Source organism: Mustela erminea, chromosome 6 (genome assembly GCF_009829155.1).
Source record: "Mustela erminea isolate mMusErm1 chromosome 6, mMusErm1.Pri, whole genome shotgun sequence".
Taxonomy (NCBI): Eukaryota; Metazoa; Chordata; class Mammalia; order Carnivora; family Mustelidae; genus Mustela; species Mustela erminea.
Window position 1 is genome coordinate 78555631 of NC_045619.1, and position 18850 is coordinate 78574480.

An 18850-nucleotide genomic window follows, 5' to 3' on the forward strand; every position below is an offset into this window, starting at 1 on the left:
AAGCAGACTCCCCGCTGAGCAGAGAGCCCGATGCGGGCCTTGATCCCTGGACCCTGGGGTCATGACCTGAGCCGAAGGCAGAGGCTTAACCCACTGAGCCACCCAGGCGCCCTGTTGGGAGATTTTTGATTACTGATGTCAATTTCCTTAGAAGTTACAAGTCTATTTAGATTTTCTATTTCTTCTTGACTTAGTCTTGGTAGGTTTTGTATTTCTAGGAATTGTCCATTTTATTTATCCTGTTAGTCAGCATGCAGTTGTTCATAATATTCTCTTAATAATCCTTATTTCTATACAATTGGTAGTAACGTTCGCACTTTCATTTTTGATTTTAGTAATTTGAGTCTTCTCTTTTTTTTTCCTTGGTCCTTCCAGCTAAAGGTTTGTCAATCATGATCTTTTCGAAGAACCAGCTTTTCATTTCTTTGATTTTTTTTTTTCTTTTCTTTCTTTCTTTTTTTTTTTTTTTTTAAGATTTTATTTATTTATTTGACAGAGAGGGACACAGCAAGAGAGGGAACAGAAGCAGGGGGAGAAGCAGGCTTCCTGCCGAGCAGGGAGCCCAATACGGGGCTCGATCCCAACCAGGACCCTGGGATCATGACCTGAGCTGAAGGCAGACACTTAACAATTGGGGACACCCCCCAGGTGCCCCATGATTTTTTTCTCGTTTTCTATTTATTTCATTTACCTATGCTCTAATCTTTATTTCTTTCCTTCCGCTAGCTTTGGGTTTAGTTCTGTTTTTTCTAGTTCCTTAAGTTGTAAGTTAGGTTATTGATTTGAGTTTGTTCTTGTTTTTTTTTTTTAAAGATTTTATTTATTTATTTGAAACAGAGAGAGAGAGAGAGAGAGATCACAAGTAGGCAGAGAGGCAGGCAGAGAGAGGGAGAAGCAGGCTCCCTTCTGAGCAGAGAGCCCGATGCGGGCCTCGATCTCAGGACCCTGAGATCATGACCTGAGCTGAAGGCAGAGGCTTAACCCACTGAGCCACCCAGGCGCCCTGTTCTTGTTTTTTTAATATAAGTGTTTATAGCCATTAATTTCCCTCTTAGCACTGGTTTGCTGCTTCTCCTAAGTTTTTATACATTGTGTTTTCACTTTCTTTGTCTCTAAGTATTTTCCTACTTTTCATGTGATTTCTTCTTTGGCTCATTGCTTATTTAAAATTGTGTTGTTCAATTTCCACAATTTTATGAATTTTCCAGTTTTACTTTTTAAATTTATTGACATTTTATATATGGCTTTATACTTAAGTCTGTTGAAATACTGTCTCATGCACTTGAGAATATATTCTGTTGTTGTTGGATAGCATGACCTTTGTTAGATCTACTTTGTGGATTGTCTTGTTTAAGTCCTCTGTTTCCTTACTTTTATCTGATTTTTCTTTCCATTATTGTGATAAGGGTACTGAAGTCTTCAACTGTTACTGTATAACTATTATTTCTCCTTTCAGTTCTGGCATTTTTTACTTCATATATTTTGATGCTGTGTCATTAGGTCAATAGATACTTGTAATTGTTAAGTCTTCTTGCTGCATTGAACCTTTTATTAATATATAATACCTTGTCTCTTGTAACATTTTTTGATTTAAAGTCTGTTTTGACTGATATTGGTATAGCCACACCTACTTTTTTTTAAGTTACTATTTGCATGGAATATCTTTTTCCATCCTTTTACTTTCAACATGTTTGTGTCTTTGAGTCTGAAGTAAGTCTCTTGTAGACAGTATATTGTTGGGTCATGTGTTTTTATCTGTTCTGCCAATCTTTGTCCTTTGATTGGAGGGTTTAATCCATTGAAACTTAATTAATTACTGAGAAGAAGGGCTTCTATCATTGGGCTATTTGTTTTTTACCTGCCATGTAATTGTCCCTCATTTCCTGCATTCTTATATTCTTTTGTTTAATTGATTTTGTGGGGGACGGGTAGTGAAATGTTAGATTCTTTCTTAATTTCTTTTTGTACATGTTCCGTGCGTATTATCTTTGTGGTTACCACAAGGATTACATTTTTATCCTAAGGTTATACATTAATTTGTATTTATATCAGTTTAAGTTCAATAATATACAAAAACTCTGCTCCTCTACAATTCCATCTCTACCCCTTTTAGTTTTTGATGTCACAAAATTATATCTTTTTATACATTTTGTGCCCCAAAACATAAACTAATATTTCTTTTAAATGCAGTAGTCTCTTGAGTTATCTAGAAAACAAAATTTGGAGTCATAGTAATACTAGCTTTTTCTTTTTCTTTTTTTTTTTTTTAAGTGGGCTCTACACCCACCAGAGAGCCCAGTGCAGGGCTTGAACTTCATGACTCTGAGATCAAGACCTGAGCTGAGATCAAGAGTTGGAAGTTTAATGAGTGAGCCACCGAGGCATGCTGCAGTACTGTTAGCCTTTACACTAATAGTGTTCTTTAAATTTATTAGTCTCTTAAATCCAGTGTAGAAAACAAAAGAAAAAAAAGTGCAGTTGCAGAGCATTGGTACAATAATACTGGTTTTTATAATTGCCTATGTAATTATTTTTATAGAGGTCTTTATTTCTCCAGAAGTCTTTGAATAACTGTGTAGTATCCTTGTAGGATCCCCTTGAGCATTTATTGCAGGGCAGATTTAGTAACCATAACTTCCCTCAGTTTTTGTTAATCTGAGAATGTCTTAAATTTTCCCTCATTTCTGAAGGACAATTTTCCTAGATATAGAATTCTTGGTTGATAGTTTTTCTTTTATTACGGTTGACGTTTGAACTGTATAGGTCCACTTATATGTCGATATTTTTCAGTAAATGTGTTGGAAACGTTTTTGGAGATTTGCAACAATTTAAAAAGACTCACAGACAAACTGTATAGCATAGAAATACCCCCAAAATTATGAAAAGGTTAGATATTTTAAGAATGCAATATATAATACATATAGCATACAAAATATATAGTGATTGTGTTATCATTAAGGCATCTGATTAATATTAGGCTATTAAGATTTTGGAGAGTCAAAAGTTATACAGGGACTTGATTGTGTGGGTGGTTGCCCCCGCCCTTTACCGTATTGTTCAGAGTCAACCATACTTTGATTATGGGTCTATTGTAATCTTGCCTCCAGAGTTTCTGATGAGAAATCTGCTAATCTTCATGAATTTCCCTTGTATATGATGTTTGCTTTTCACTGCTTTCAGTATTCTCTTTTACTTTGTCTTTTGAAAATTTGATTGTAATGTATTTTCGTGTGAGCATCTTTGAGTTCATCTTACTTAGGTTTTGTTGAGCTTCTTAGATGTTGATATTCAAGTCTTCATCAAATTTGGAAAGTTTAAAACTATTATTTATTCAAATATTTTTTGCTGCTTTCTCTCTTCTAGATCTCCCACAATGCATATGTTGACCCACTTGCTGGTGTCCCAACAGATTCCTTAGGCTGTTCACTTTTATTCAATCTTTTTTTTTTTCAGACTATAATTTTTGTGTTTCTGTCTTCACATTCACTGTTCTTTCTTTTGTCTACTCAATTCTGCCTTTTGATCCCTTTAGCAAAATTTTCATTTCAGTTATTATACTTTTCAGCTTTATAATTTATTTTTTTTATTTTATTTTTTTTAAAGATTTTATTTATTTATTTATTTGACAGAGAGACACAGTGAGAGAGGGAACACAAGCAGAGGGAGTGGGAGAAGGAGAAACAGGCTTCCTGCAGGGCAGGGAGCCCGATGTGGGGCTCGATCCCAGGACCCTGGGATCACGACCTGAGCCGAGGGCAGATGCTTAACGACTGAGCCACCCAGGTGCCCCGGCTTTGTAATTTATTTGTGGTTTCTTTTTAGGTTTTCTGTCTCTTCATTTGTATTTTATTTTGTTCACATATCATTTTCTTGGCTTTTTTTCACATCATTCTTTAATTCTTTGGGCAATTTGAGACAGTAGTTTTAAAGTTTTTTCTGACAGACCTACCATTAGGTATTTTTCAGAGACAGTTATATTGGTTTATTTTTTTTCCTTCAAGGGGCCTTACTTTCCTGTTTCTTTTATGCCTTGTGATTTTTTTGTTGAACACTGTGCATTTGAACTTAATAACTGGTAATTCTGGAAACAAGATTTCTCCCTGCCCCCACCCCCAGCTTTTATATTATTGTATGGTCTCTGTGTGCTGGCATAAATTGGGTGTAAGACGTGGAGCTTGATCCCAGGACCCTGGGATCATGACCTGAGCCAAAGGCAGAGGCTTTAACCCACTGAGCCACCCAGGCGCCCCTGTTTTTGTTTTTTTAATGCCCTAATATTAACATCTAGCTTTCAAAAAGGGAAAGAAGTGAAAAATAAAGGAAAAACGGTACCAGTCCCTTAATTCCCAGGGTCACTTCGGCTATAATGAGAGGGGTTTGCAATAATAGTAAGAGATATAACAACAATGGCTATCCACCGTTTTCTGATCACAAGCAACAGTCAGTGATCAGAGCACAGACTCTGGATATTTGGAAAACGGGCTCCTTTTTGCCTAGCCTGGCTCCTGTAAGCTATGTGCAAGCTGCGTCAAGGAACATAGGTACCTTCCCACCAAGTGGCTGAGAATGGGGATGGGTAGTTGCTATTGTGCTGAGAGCTGAAGTAAACCTCAGTTTACCATCTATGTTGTCTGCTGGAAGTTACAAGCCTTCAGAAAAGTCCAGAGTTCCAAAATAGTTGCATCAGTTCAAGTTTGCCAGTGCAGTTGTTATTTACACTGGGAGACAGATTTCTGATGCTTCCTATGGTGACATCTTCCCTGATTTCTAACCCTTTCTTTCTTAAGTGAGTCAGGTTTTCAGTTTAATTAGATCCCTTAAAACTTATAATTCAGATTTGTGAAAACCTCTCTCTCTCTCTGTCTGCCTCTCTGCCTACTTGTGATCTCTGTCAAATAAATAAATAAAATCTTAAAACCATATTGTTGGATTTGGTGTGCTAGTATTTTGCTGAGGATTTTTTGCATCTATGTTCATGAGAGATACTGGCCTGTATTTCTCTCTCTCTCTCTCTTTCTCTCTCTTTTTTTTTTTTTTTTTTTTTGGTAGTGTCTTTATCTGGTTTTGATATCAGGGTAATGCTGGCCTCCTAGAAATGAATTTGGAAATTTTCCTTTCTCTTGTGTGTTTTTGGAATAGTTTGAGAAGAGTAGGTATTAACTCTTTTAAATGTTCAGTAGAATTCACATGAGAAGTCAGCCAGTCCCAGACTTCTGTTTTTTGGGAGTTTTTTGTTTATGGAGTCCATTTCTTTGCTGGTAAGCGGTCTGTTCAAATTTTTTCTTTTCCTGCTTTTTCAGTTTTGGTAGGTTCTATGATTCTAGGAATTTATCCATTTCTCCTAGGTTGTCTAATTTGTTGGCATACACTTTTTCATAATAATCTCTTGTAATTGTTTGTGTTTCTGTGTTGTTTGTTATTTCTCTTCTCTCATTTGTGACTTTTATGTATTTGAGCCCTTTTCTTGATAAGTCTGGCGAGAGGTTTATCAATTTCAGTGATTTTTTTGTTTTCAGAAAAATAGCTGGTTTCATTGTTCTATTGCTTCTTTAGTTTCTGTATCATTTTTTTCTGCTAGAATATTACTTCTTTCTTTCTGCTGCTTTTAGGTTTTGTTTGTTTTTCTTTTTCTAGCTTCTTTAGATGTAAAGTTAAGTTGTTTATTTGAGAGCTTTCTTGATTCGTGAGGTAGGCCTGTATTGTTATATACTTCCCTCTTTGAACCCCTTTTGCTGCATCCTGAAGCTTTTGAACCATTGTGTTTTCATTTTCATTTGTTTCTGTGTACTTTTTAATTTATTTCTGGCTTGACCCAGTCATTGTTTAGTAGCATATTATTTAACCTCCATGTATTTTTGTTCTTTCCAGATTTTTTTCTTGTGGTTGACTTCTAGTTTTGTAACATTATAGTCCAAATAGACTTTATGCTTTTGAGTTTGTTGAGGCTTCTTTTGTGACCTTCTTTTGTATGTTTTCTGTTCTGGAGAATGTTCCAAGTGCACGTGAAAAGAATATGTATTCTGCTCTCTTAGGTTGGAATGTTCTAAATATATCTGTTAAATCTATGTCGTCCAGTGTGTCATTCAAAGCCATTGTAGGGTATTAAAATCTTCTACTGTTATGGTATTATTATTGATTAGTTCCTTTATGCTCATTATTAACTATTTTATGTATTTGGGTGCTCCCAGGTTGGGTGCATAAATATTTACAAGTGTTATATCTTCTTGTTGGATTGTCTCCTTTATAATTGTGTAGTATCATCATATCATCTTTAGTCTTTTGTTACAGTCTTTGTTTTAAAGTCTATTTGGGCTGATATAAATACTGTTAATCTGGCTTTCTTTTGACATCCATTTGCCTGATAAATGTTTCTCCATTCCTTTACTTTCCATCTGTAAGTATATTTAGGTCTAAAGTGAGTCTCTTGTAAGCATCATATAAATGAGTCATATAAATGAGTCTTCTTATCCATTCTGTCACCCTGTGTCTGTTGATTTACATTCCATTTACACTCAGAGTAATCACTGATAGATATGTATTTATTGCCATTTTATTACCTGTTTTGTGGTTGTTTCTGAAGATTTTCTCTGAGCCTTTTCTTTCTCTATTATAGTTTTGATGGTTTTCTTTAATGATATATGTGAATTTTTTCTCTTTATACTTTGCATATTTATTAGTGCTTTTTGTTGGAATCATTAGGTTTGAATATAACATCTTCTGCATATAGCAGTCTGTATTAAGCCAATGGTTGTTTAAGTTTGAACCCATTCTTTACTCCTACTCATGTGTTGTCATATTTTACATTCTTTTACTTTGTGTTTCTTGATTGATATTTTAACAAAAATACTCATTTTTAGTGCTTTTCTGTTTCCTTCCTTCATACTTTCACTTTTGGTCTTCCTTTCCACTTAAAGAGTTTCCTTTAAAATTTCATTCAGGGCTGGTTTAGTAGTCATGAACTCCTTTAGTTTTCGTTTGTCTGGGAAATTCTTTATCTCTCCCTCTTTTCTGAATGATAGTCTTGCTGGATAGAGTATTCTTGGCTCTGGATTTGTCTTGTTCAGCACTTTGTGTATAGCATGCCACTTTTTTCTAGCTTGGAAAGTTTCTGCTGAAAAATCCCCTGGTAGCCTTATGGGGTTTCCCTTGTATGTAACTGTCTTGTGTTGTCTTGCTGCTTTTAAAAATTTTTTCTTCATTGGTACATTTTGCCACTTTTGTTATAACATGTCTTGGTGTGGATCTGCTTTTGCTGATTTTCTTGGGCTTTGTCTGTGCCTCTTGGATCTAAATATCTGTTTCCTTCTACACTTTAGGGGAAGTTTCCAGCTATTAGCTTTCAAATAAATTTTCTGTCTCCTTTTCTCTCCCTCTCTCTCTCCTTCTTCTGGTACTCCTATATTGTGAATGTTTTTATATTTGGTGGAGTCACTGAGTTCCCTAAGTCTCTTTTTTGCATAATTCTTCTTTCCCTCTTTTGTTCATCTGCTTACTTTCCATTATTCTATCTTCTACCTCATTAATTCATTCCTCTGCCTCTTCCAGCCTGCTGTCATTTTATCGATCATATCTTGCTTATTGCACTCTTCATCTCTGATTTTTTCTTTTTTCATCTCTATGTTAAGGGTCTTGCTGATGTCTTCCACTCTTTTCTCAAGACCAGTGAGTATCCTTATGATCATTGTTTTAAATAGTCCATCAGGCATGTTACTTCTGCCTGTTTTGCTTAGATCTCTGGCTGTGACCTTGTCCTGTTCTTTTATTTGGGACAGATTTCTCTGTCTTCTCATTTTGTCTGAGTCTCTGTGTCTGTTGCTGTGTTTTATGAAAGTCACCTGTGTATTCTGTTCTTGAGGGTAATGGCCTTATGAAGAAGAGGTCTTGTAGTGACCTGCTGTGTCATGTCCCCTGTTCCCTAGGGCCTGGCACTTCCATGAGTCTCTCCAGTGTGTGCTGTGTGTGCTCCATTGTTTTTTCTTGGCCTCTTATCCTTCAGGCCAGTCCTCTGGAGAGACTGTCTTTGTCTGTTGGGCGGTGTTTTGCCCTTGGCTCGAACGTGGTATGTTTTAACCTGATGTGTTCTGGTGTGCTTGTGAAATGAGACCTGTCACCACTGTAGCCAGAGATGAGGCTGTGCAAAACTCCTGGGTCTGTCTGGAGACAGACTCCTGGGTCTGTAGGCAAGGGTTTGGGCCAGTCTAATGGCAAGGGTGCCTACCATGCTGGAACTGAGGCCAGGGTGACTAGGAAGGGCAGTTCTACCAGAGTGTGTGTCTGTTGGAGGAAGGGGGGTTGGGCCTTGGTGTAAACAAGTTAAATAGGGAGTGTTGGCACTGCACTGGTTCCCACAGGTGGCTCTGTGCTTATGCTGAGGGGCTGGAGAAGGAAATGGTGACTACATGTTCCTTTGTTCCAGGAGGGTTCTCTCCATGAACACTGCCTCTCTGGGACACACTCCCAAGATGAAGGAATAACCTCCTCACTCTGTGCCCCAGGCACTCTTCAGATCACTGTTTTTAGTCTGTATGTATGCGGGCAGTTTGTCCCACCTTCTCTCCAAGACCAGCCCCAGTGCCTGGGGGATTTCCCTTAGCCAAGCCCACTGACCTTTAGAATTCCAGGTTTTAGGGGCCACTGGTTGCAAGAACTCAGTGGAATTCATCCCCTCTTGCTTCCCAGCCAGTTGCTATGCGGGATTCGTTTTCTCCAGCCACACTCTTGTGTGTTAGTCTGTCTCTCACCCTTCTCCACTATTGTAGTAGTCACCATCCGTTTTTTCTCTCTAAAGCCATATTTCTGCACTTCCTACTTTCTTCAGGATGGCCTCTTTTCTACCTTTAGTTGTAAAATTCTGCCAGTCTTCATGTTGATTTCTGGAGTCTTTAGGAAGATAGTTACTTAGTTGAATTTGTGGGTTGAGACAAGCCTAGGGTCCTCCTACTATGCCGTCACCTTCCTATCTCTATCACACAATAAATTTTTAAAAATTTTTATTCAAATTCCAGTTAGTTAACATACAGTGTAATATTAGCTTCAGGTGTACAAAATAGTTATTCAGTACTTCCATGCATCAGCCGGTCTTCACCACAACAAATGTCCTCTTTAATCTCCATCACCTGTTTAACACATCGCTCCACTCACCTCCCCTCTGGTAACCACCAGTTCTCTATAGTTAAGAATCTTTTTCTTATTTTTTCTTTTTTCTTGTTTTTCCTTTGCTCTTTTATTTTGTTTTTTAAATTCCATATATGAATGAAATCATATGGCATTTGTCTTTTTTCTGACTGACTTACATCACTTAGAATAATATACTCCAGCTCCATTCACGTCACTGTGTGTGGCAATACTTCATTTTTTTTGATGGCTGAGTAATATTCCTGTGTGTGTGTGTACACACCACATCTTCCTTATCCCTTAGTTGATGGGCACTTGGGCTGTTTCCATAATTTGGTTATCATAGATAATGCTGCTGTAAATGTCACACAGTAAATTTTTTTAAATGATTTTATTTATTAAGAGAGAGAGACAGCACAAGTTGGGGGAGTGGCAGGGGTGGAGGGAGAAGTGGACTCCCCATCGAGCATGGAGCCTGACACAGGGCCCCATCCCAGGATCCTTTTTTTTTTTTTTTTTAAGATTTTTCTTTATTTATTTGACAGAGATCACAAGTAGTCAGAGAAGCAGGCAGAGAGAGAGGAGGAAGCAGGCTCCCTGCTGAGCAGAGAGCACGATGCAGGACTCGATCCCAGGACCCTGGGATCATGACCTGAGCCAAAGGCAGAGGCTTTAACCCACTGAGCCACCCAGGCGCCCCCCCCATCCCAGGATCCTGAAGTCAGATGCATAACCAACTGAGCCACCCAGGAACCCCCACAGTAAATTTTTGAATAAACAAATGAGTATAGTTAAATAATTGTTTTCCCTCACTTTTTTAAAGTTTTTATCTTTCCTACAAAAGTGTTATTGGAAAGTATAGTAGTCAGCTGTGAGCTTTTTTGTGGGATTATGTATTTAATGAATTATTGCTATGAAATAGAAGTGATTATTATTGCTTTGGGGATTTTTCTTCTCGGTGATTTCAATAAATTTTTATGCTGTAGGAGCAAGGTATTTTTAACTTCCTAAAGTAGAGCCCTTTTCCATGTGCTTTTTTAATATGCTTATGTGTGCCGATCTCTTCCAATTAGGCTTTTTCTCTTCAGTGTTTCTGAAATAGATTGCTTAAGGAATAGTTATAGAACAGAACCTTCTAGCTGTACCTTAATATAGTGTGAAATATAATTTTTGGAATGAAGTAAGCTTAGATGCTTTGTCTTACCTAAAATTTTAAAAGTAACTGTCATTTCCTCTTTGGCCCTCCTCACATATGCTCATTATGCATGGCGAAGTTGAAAGTGTTTTCTTAAAACCGGTTGAATTTAGCACTTTCTCTTGATATGTTGTACCAATTAGTGCCTCTACGCATTCATCTTCAGTGCTATATGTAATTAAAGATTTCTAATTTTTTTTGAAGGCAGGATCCACAGCACCATTGTTTATTGACCAGCCAGAGGAGCCTGAGTCAAATGCAACAGATGGCATAGAATTATTTGAAGACAGTCAGCTAACCAGTCGCTCTAAAGCAATAGCATCAAAAACCAAAGAGATTGAACAGGTGAGAATTTAATCTTCTTTAAGTACATCATCTTTTGTTCCTATCACTTTGCACATGGTAGTTAAAGTATTTATTGAATACGTGTATTTCATTTTGTTTTTCATGCATGATTCTCAAATTAGAATGTAAGAAACTAAAAATTGTTTGATTCAATTTCACAGTAATATTGATCAGTTTGGTCCCCTATTCCTGTTTACCTTTTTATTTTTTCAATAAAAAACAAACTCTATTTAGAGAATATCAGTATGCTTGCTAGTATGAAGCAATTTTAAACTATTAAAATCAATAAGAATGGGCTGAAAGAAATTTTAAATATACCAAAATATTAGCAGATGTTATTTTAGAATATTGGGATTACAGATATTTATATTTTTCATTTTACTTTTATGCATTTTTCAAATAATGAAGAAAAAGTGAAGGATAAGTACATAGATTTTATGGTGTCATTCTGAAAAGTTAGAATCTTGTTTTTAATTAAATGGGTTGCTTAAAGAATATTTATAGGTCAGAACTGTCTAGCTATATTTTACTGCAGTGTGAAATATATTTTTTCAATGAAATAAGTTTAGAGGCTTTGTCTTACCTATTGAGATTTAAAACCATTTTCTTTTAAATTGTCACATGGACTCATTATACTTAGCAAAATTTAAAAATGTTTTAATGTGTAAATATTATCTGCCTCATAGTATATTATCACTTTAGAGGATTAAATGAACTCAATAAAATTTGTCAGGGTTTTATAACATGTAACATGCAGTACAAGTGTGTTTTTTCCCCCAGTATAGTTAACATACAGTGTAATAGTAGTTTCAGATATACAGTATAGTGATTCAGCAATTCTGTACGTTACTCATTGTGTACGGGTGTTTTTGATGGTTACTCTCCAGTGCTTTGAGTAGATGTCCTATTGTTATATAGTCTTCTAAAACCTATTGGAAATTAAGAATAAAGTTAAGTCTTTTCTCAGGGTGCTTTCCAATTTCACATCAGCTAAAACCTATTTTCTGTAGTTGGATAGGAGATCATCTTAATTAAATCCTTATTGTGATTGTACAATTCATATTGATGCCACCCCAGTGGCAAAGGATAAGAATCTGGTTAGGAGATTTGTTATGTAAGCCAGTAGAATTTCAGACTGGTGGTGGTGAGCAGTGTCAGATGCCTGGAAGAACAGAAGGAAAGTGAAGAGTGAGAAAATCCTGTTTAATTTGTGATATGAAGGTGATTGGTGCCTTACAAATTACCAGTTAATTGACAGCATAAATAAAAGGTTTGCTCCTTCAGTGTATCTTCAACATCCATATGAATATCATTATCCTATGTAGAAATACTGCGCTTTTGTCCTTTTACTCTGACTTACTTTTCTTGGTGGTACTTTTTCTTTTTTTTTTTAACCACTTGACATATGTTTTTATTTGCTTGTTTGTCCCCCCTCATCATAATGGAAGCTTCATGAGAGCAGTGACTATGTTTTATTACTTTATCTCCATTATCTTATATAGTGATTGGCATGTAGTAGACTCTATTTTCTATAGATGTTGAGTGGAGTCATAAACTTGTAAGTGACCTCTGAATAGCCTCTGAGTCACTGTCAGTTAGAGACTGCATCTTAACCTGACCACCTAACATGGTGCCTAAGCCCAGCACTTTGTAGTAAGTACTAGGGAAGTGTTTATTGAATGAATGATTTAATATTTGCTTTTCTACCTAAACAGCAGTTCTTTAAAGGAGAGGCTCTTTTAAGAATATAACTGGTATCGCCTCTTGGCCTTTTGGCTAAGACCATGTGAAGAATATAACTGGTAGAAAATTTGAAATAGCAATGTATGGTAATTTTGTTCTCATTTTATTAATATTTCTGTCTCTTCTTGTTATTATTCATAGTTGATTTATTTGATCTTAAAAAGATCTGCCAGTCAGATGTGTACAGCCTAGCAGGATACACATAAAATTATTTAGTATGGAATTAATTTTTTGTAGTACTCTATAGACATCCATACATGTTTGACCTATAAGTATGCCTAGATTTCTGTTTTCATTTTTCCATTGTTCAAAAACACGTGAAAAATCTGACACTAAAGAATATTGAGATTATTATAGCAAAGACAAATGACCTAAAGAAGGAAAAATAAATCTAAAAGGAAATTTCTGTATTCTGATATGACTAAAGAAGTAAAGACAGTTCTTAGAAGTGTTATAAAATAGATAAGTTAATAATGTTAATTAATCTTAAGTGTTAAAAATAAATTATCATACTAAATAATGTTACCATATTCTCTTTTTAAAAGAGCACTTTAGGGGTGCCTGGGTGGCTTAGTGAGTTAAATAAAGCCTTTGCCTTCGGCTCAGGTCATAATCCCTGGGTCCTGAGATCAAGCCCCGCATTGGGCTCTCTTCTCAGCAGGGAGCCTGCCTTCCCCTCTTCTCTCTCTGCCTCTCGGCCTACTTGTGATCTCTCTCTCTCTGTCAAATAAATAAATAAAATCTTGAAAAACAAAATTTTAAAAAAAGAGCACTTTGGTTTTCATATATTGACAAGAAAATCAAATTGAAAATCCCCAAATGTTAGAAAGCTAGTAAATAATCACATATAATTATTTTATAAATTTGTGTCTAAAAGTTAGAGTGACTTTTGAAAATGAAAAGTTAATAAGGGGATTTTCTCTGTTTTTAACTTTTGCATATTTTATTTTTAGAAATTAAATGCCAAATGGATAGGAATAATGTAAAGGCTTGAGAAAGCCAGATGGTAGTTACACAGCTGTCCAGTAATTATTCTTTATATTTTTCCACATGCTTGAAATACTCCATGATTTAAAAAAAAAAAAAAAAAGAATAATAACCTAAAAAAGCCCATGTAGATGAGGACAACAATTCAAGCTTAGAATAATATAGAAATGTAAATATTGGTGTAATGCCCAAGCTGCTTTTTCTATCAACTGCAGTATGTTCAGATATCTTATAATAGAACATATAATTTTTTTAGGGTTTCTATATTCTTAAGCCCTTGAATCATAAAGAAATCATTAACTTGTAGCAGTATTGCAATGTAAAATAAATTTAATCTCTCTAGGCCAAAATTTGGTTTAATTCATTAAAATTAACCCACAAAGTGGCTATTTGATGTTTAAGGGCGTACATATGGAGGTAGTTTATATCTGAATCACTTCAGTGAGAGGGCAAATTCACGTTTTTTGCCACATTATTACCATCTCATCCCTGTGCATATAAGAATTTTGATAGGGTTGGAAATGTAGATGCTTTTTGAAAAAGCTCCCCATGTTATAGTCAAATATGGCAGAGAACCGCAGTCTAAATTCCTTGAGCCAGAAGACATCAGGTTGAGTCTCTTTGTGTTGCTAGAGATCATTTGAATCATCCTGCTCACTTGTACATAAATATCCTTTAGTGGAGATGATCTATTCTATTGCCACAGCACATTTAGCCTCCTTATATTTTAGATCCTATGGTATATCTTCTTTTACCTTCATTTCCCTGGAGTTACCCAGTTTGGGCCACTTTTACTTTCACTTACCAGAATATTTTTCAAGGTTCTTAGCTTAGAGAGGGAGATTTCAGAATTTCTCCTGTCATTATAAGTAATACCTACATAGCCAGCCTGTAAAAGTATAGGTGATTCATAATCTGTCTCAGGTGTTCAGCATTAACTCCTTGATTGTAATATCTCACAAGTAAGTCCTCACATACCTCTATTACTAAATTATCTGATTTGAAAGCAAATCTCACTACTTGCTATTTTGTCAGTGAGGAATCTTTTAATAAACTGTCACTTTGAACAAACCACACAAATTGACATCTGTATTACTACATTACCCTTCTTCGCTTTATTGCACCTCTGGGGATAAGGTAATATTTACTTTGACCATTTGGAACCCTTTTCATATTTAACCTCATGCTTTGTTAAAATTGTGCTTAAACGTAGCCTGTCACTGAGAGCTTCTGTTTTTTGGACATCTGGCATCTAATGATATTTTAAAATCTCTTGTAATTCCCGAAGGGCAAGATCTAGATTAGAGTTTTCTATCCATCTGCTTTCTTCAGATGGCATTAAATAATCTGAGTAGATCTGGGATGGAGTAGATGTATATAATATGCATGTTTAGGCTCTGCCTAGAACATTGTACACTGTGAACGTCAAGGTGGCTAAAATGCCCCCACAGACATAAGTAGAAAAGAAGCAGTTACCTAATGAAACAGACTGAAGATGATAAGTAACTGCTGTTTGTTAGGATCTTTTGCTTTGCAAACTAATAGTCTTGAAAAAAGAAATTTCCATCTCTTCCCCCTCAAAGCACAGTACTTACATTGTGTTCTCTCTCTACCTTCGTTATACACCTGTGGGGCTTTTTAAACGTAGAGCTTCTTGGATTTCTACCATGACTTCTCTGGTAAATATGTTATCAGAGCTTCTCAAGTTTTAATATGCACAGAAAACATTTGTGGATCTTGTTAAAGTACATTTTCTGACTCTGTAGATCTGGGATGGGGCTTGAGATGAGAATTTCTAACATGCTCCTTGGTGATACTAATTGTCCTAGTCTAAGGACCATAATTGAAGTAAGGAGTTAGAAGGAGGTAGTTGTTTTTTCGTAGTTCTTCTGCAGTTTTTTAATACACTGAAAGCTTGAGAACTTTTACCACCTTAGCTTTATGTAAACTGAAGAAATTTTATCTTACATATTTTTAATTGATGTATAATTAAAATGCAATAAAAAGCATAGATAATAATCAGTTGGATCAGTTTTGACAGTTCTAACACTGTAAATATCACCGGTAACTGTTCTTTTTTTTAATTTTTTATTTTTTATAAACATATATTTTTATCCCCAGGGCTACAGGTCTGTGAATCACCAGGTTTACACACTTCACAGCACTCACCAAAGCACATACCCTCCCCAGTGTCCAATAATCCCACCCCCTTCTCCCAACCCCCCTCCCCCCAGCAACCCTCAGTTTGTTTTGTGAGATTAAGAGTCACTTATGGTTTGTCTCCCTCCCAGTTCCATCTTGTTTCATTGATTCTTCTTCTACCCACTTAAGCCCCCATGTTGCATCACCACTTCCTCATATCAGGGAGATCATATGATAGTTGTCTTTCTCTGCTTGACTTACTTCGCTAAGCATGATACGCTCTAGTTCCATCCATGTTGTCGCAAATGGCAAGATTTCATTTCTTTTGATGGCTGCATAGTATTCCATTGTGTATATATAGCACCTCTTCTTGATCCATTCATCTGTTGATGGACATCTAGGTTCTTTCCATAGTTTGGCTATTGTGGACATTGCTGCTATAAACATTTGGGTGCACGTGCCCCTTTGGATCACTACATTTGTGTCTTTAGGGTAAATACCCAGTAGTGCAATTGCTGGGTCATAGGGCAGTTCTATTTTCAACATTTTGAGGAACCTCCATGCTGTTTTCCAGAGTGGCTGCACCAGCTTGCATTCCCACCAACAGTGTAGGAGGGTTCCCCTTTCTCCGCATCCTTGCCAGCATCTGTCATTTCATGACTTGTTGATTTTAGCCATTCTGACCGGTGTGAGGTGATATCTCATTGTGGTTTTGATTTGTATTTCCCTGATGCCGAGTGATTTGGAGCACTTTTTCATGTGTCTGTTGGCCATCTGGATGTCTTCTTTGCAGAAATGTCTGTTCATGTCCTCTGCCCATTTCTTGATTGGATTATTTGTTCTTTGGGTGTTGAGTTTGCTAAGTTCTTTATAGATTCTGGACACTAGTCCTTATCTGATATGTCGTTTGCAAATGTCTTCTCCCATTCTGTCAGTTGTCTTTTGATTTTGTTAACTGTTTCCTTTGCTGTGCAAAAGCTTTTGATCTTGATGAAATCCCAATAGTTCATTTTTGCCCTTGCTTCCCTTGCCTTTGGCGTTGTTCCTAGGAAGATGTTGCTGCGGCTGAGGTCAAAGAGGTTGCTGCCTGTGTTCTCCTCAAGGATTTTGATGGATTCCTTTCGCACATTGAGGTCCTTCATCCATTTTGAGTCTGTTTTCGTGTGTGGTGTAAGGAAATGGTCCAATTTCATTTTTCTGCATGTGGCTGTCCAATTTTCCCAAGACCATTTATTGAAGAGGCTGTCTTTTTTCCATTGGACAGTCTTTCCTGCTTTGTCGAAGATTAGTTGACTGTAGAGTTGAGGGTCTATTTCTGGGCTCTCTATTCTGTTCCATTGATCTATGTGTCTGTTTTTGTGCCAGTACCATGCTGTCTTGATGATGACAGCTTTGTAATAGAGCTTGAAATCCGGAATTGTGATGCCACCAACTTTGGCTTTCTTTTTCAATATCCCTTTGGCTATTCGAGGTCTTTTCTGGTTCCATAGAAATTTTAGAATTATTTGTTCCATTTCTTTGAAAAAGATGGATGGTACTTTGATAGGAATTGCATTAAATGTGTAGATTGCTTTAGGTAGCATAGACATTTTCACAATATTTATTCTTCCAATCCAGGAGCATGGAACATTTTTCCATTTCTCTGTGTCTTCCTCAATTTCTTTCATGAGTACTTTATAGTTTTCTGAGTCTAGATTCTGTGCCTCTTTGGTTAGGTTTATTCCTAGGTATCTTATGAAACATTGTAAATGGGATTGACTCCTTAATTTCTTTCTTCTGTCTTGTTGGTGTAGAGAAATGCAACTGATTTCTGTGCATTGATTTTATATCCTGACACTGAATTCCTGTATAAGTTCTAGCAGTTTTGGAGTGGAGTCTTTTGGGTTTTCCACATATAGTATCATATCATCTGCGAAGAGTGATAATTTGACTTTGCCAATTTGGATGCCTTTAATTTCCTTTTGTTGTCTGATTGCTGAGGCTAGGACTTCTAGTACTATGTTGAATAGCAGTGGTGATAATGGACATTCCTGCCGTGTTCCTGACCTTAGTGGAAAAGCTTTCAGTTTTTCTCTATTGAGAATGATATTTGCGGTGTGTTTTTCATAGATGGCTTTTATAATATTGAGGTATGTGCCCTCTATCCCTACACTTTGAAGAGTTTTAATCAGGAAGAGATGCTGTACTTTGTCAAATGCTTTTTCAACATCTATTGAGAGTATCATATGGTTCTTGTTCTTTCTTTTATTAATGTATTGCATCACATTGATTGATTTGCGGAGGCTGAACCAACCTTGCAGCCCTGGAATAAATCCCAGAATAAATCCCACTTGGTCATTTTGAAACATCCTTTTAATGTACTGTTGGACCCTATTGGCTAGTATTTTGGGGAGAATTTTCGCATCTATGTTCATCGAGGATATTGGTCTGTAATTAATTCTCTTTTTTGATGGGATCCTCGTCTGGTTTTGGGATCAAGGTGATGCTGGCCTCATAAAGTTAGTTTGGAAGTTTTTCTTCCATTTCAATTTTTTGGAACAGTTTCAGGAGAATAGGAATTACTTCTTCTTTAAATGTTTGGTAGAATTCCCCTGGGAAGCCGTCTGGCCCTGGGCTCTTGTTTGTTTGTAGATTTTTGATGACTGTTTCAATCTCCTTACTGGTTATGGATCTCTTCAGGTTTTCTCTTTCTTCCTGGTTCAGTTGTGGTAGTACATATGTCTCTAGGAATGCATCCGTTTCTTCCTGATTGTCAAATTTCCTGGTTGTGATATCTCCTCTTTCATTCATGATTTTATTTATTTGGGTCCTTTCTCTTTTCTTTTTGATAACTCTGGCCAGGGTTTTATCAGTATTACTAATTCTTTTAAAGAGCCAGTTCCTAGTTTCGTTGATTTGTTCTAATGTTTTTTTTTGTTTCAATTTCATTCATTTCTGCTCTGCTCTTTGTGATTTCTCTTCTCCTGCTGGGTTTAGGCTTTCTTTGTTGTTCTTTCTCCAGCTCCTTTAGGTGTAGGGTTAGGTTGTGTATTTGAGACTTTCTTGTTTCTTGAGAAAGGCTTGTATTGCTCTATATATTGCTGTGTCCCACAGATTTGAACCATTGTGTTTTCATTATCATTTGTTTCCATGAATTTTTTCAGTTCTTCTTTAATTTCCTTGTTGACCCATTCATTCTTTAGAAGGATGCTTTTTAGTCTCCATGTACTTGGGTTCTTTCCAAATTTCCTCTTGTGATTGAGTTCTAGCTTCAGAGCATTGTGGTCTGAAAATATGCAGGGAATGATCCCAATCTTTTGATACCCATTGAGACCTGATTTATGG

The 18850-nt window shown here is 36.4% G+C and overlaps 1 protein-coding gene across 7 annotated transcripts in view; it reads left to right on the top strand.

Annotated features, from left to right (window-relative positions):
• The window catches only part of PPHLN1 (periphilin 1), a 153774-nt gene that overhangs the window by 96010 nt on the left and 38914 nt on the right, over nucleotides 1-18850 (top strand). For all 7 annotated transcript variants that reach the window (XM_032347920.1, XM_032347918.1, XM_032347916.1 and 4 more), the window contains one exon: nucleotides 10514-10654. In XM_032347920.1, the coding sequence (XP_032203811.1) occupies nucleotides 10514-10654 (141 nt within the window). The remainder of the gene's footprint in view (nucleotides 1-10513; nucleotides 10655-18850) is intronic.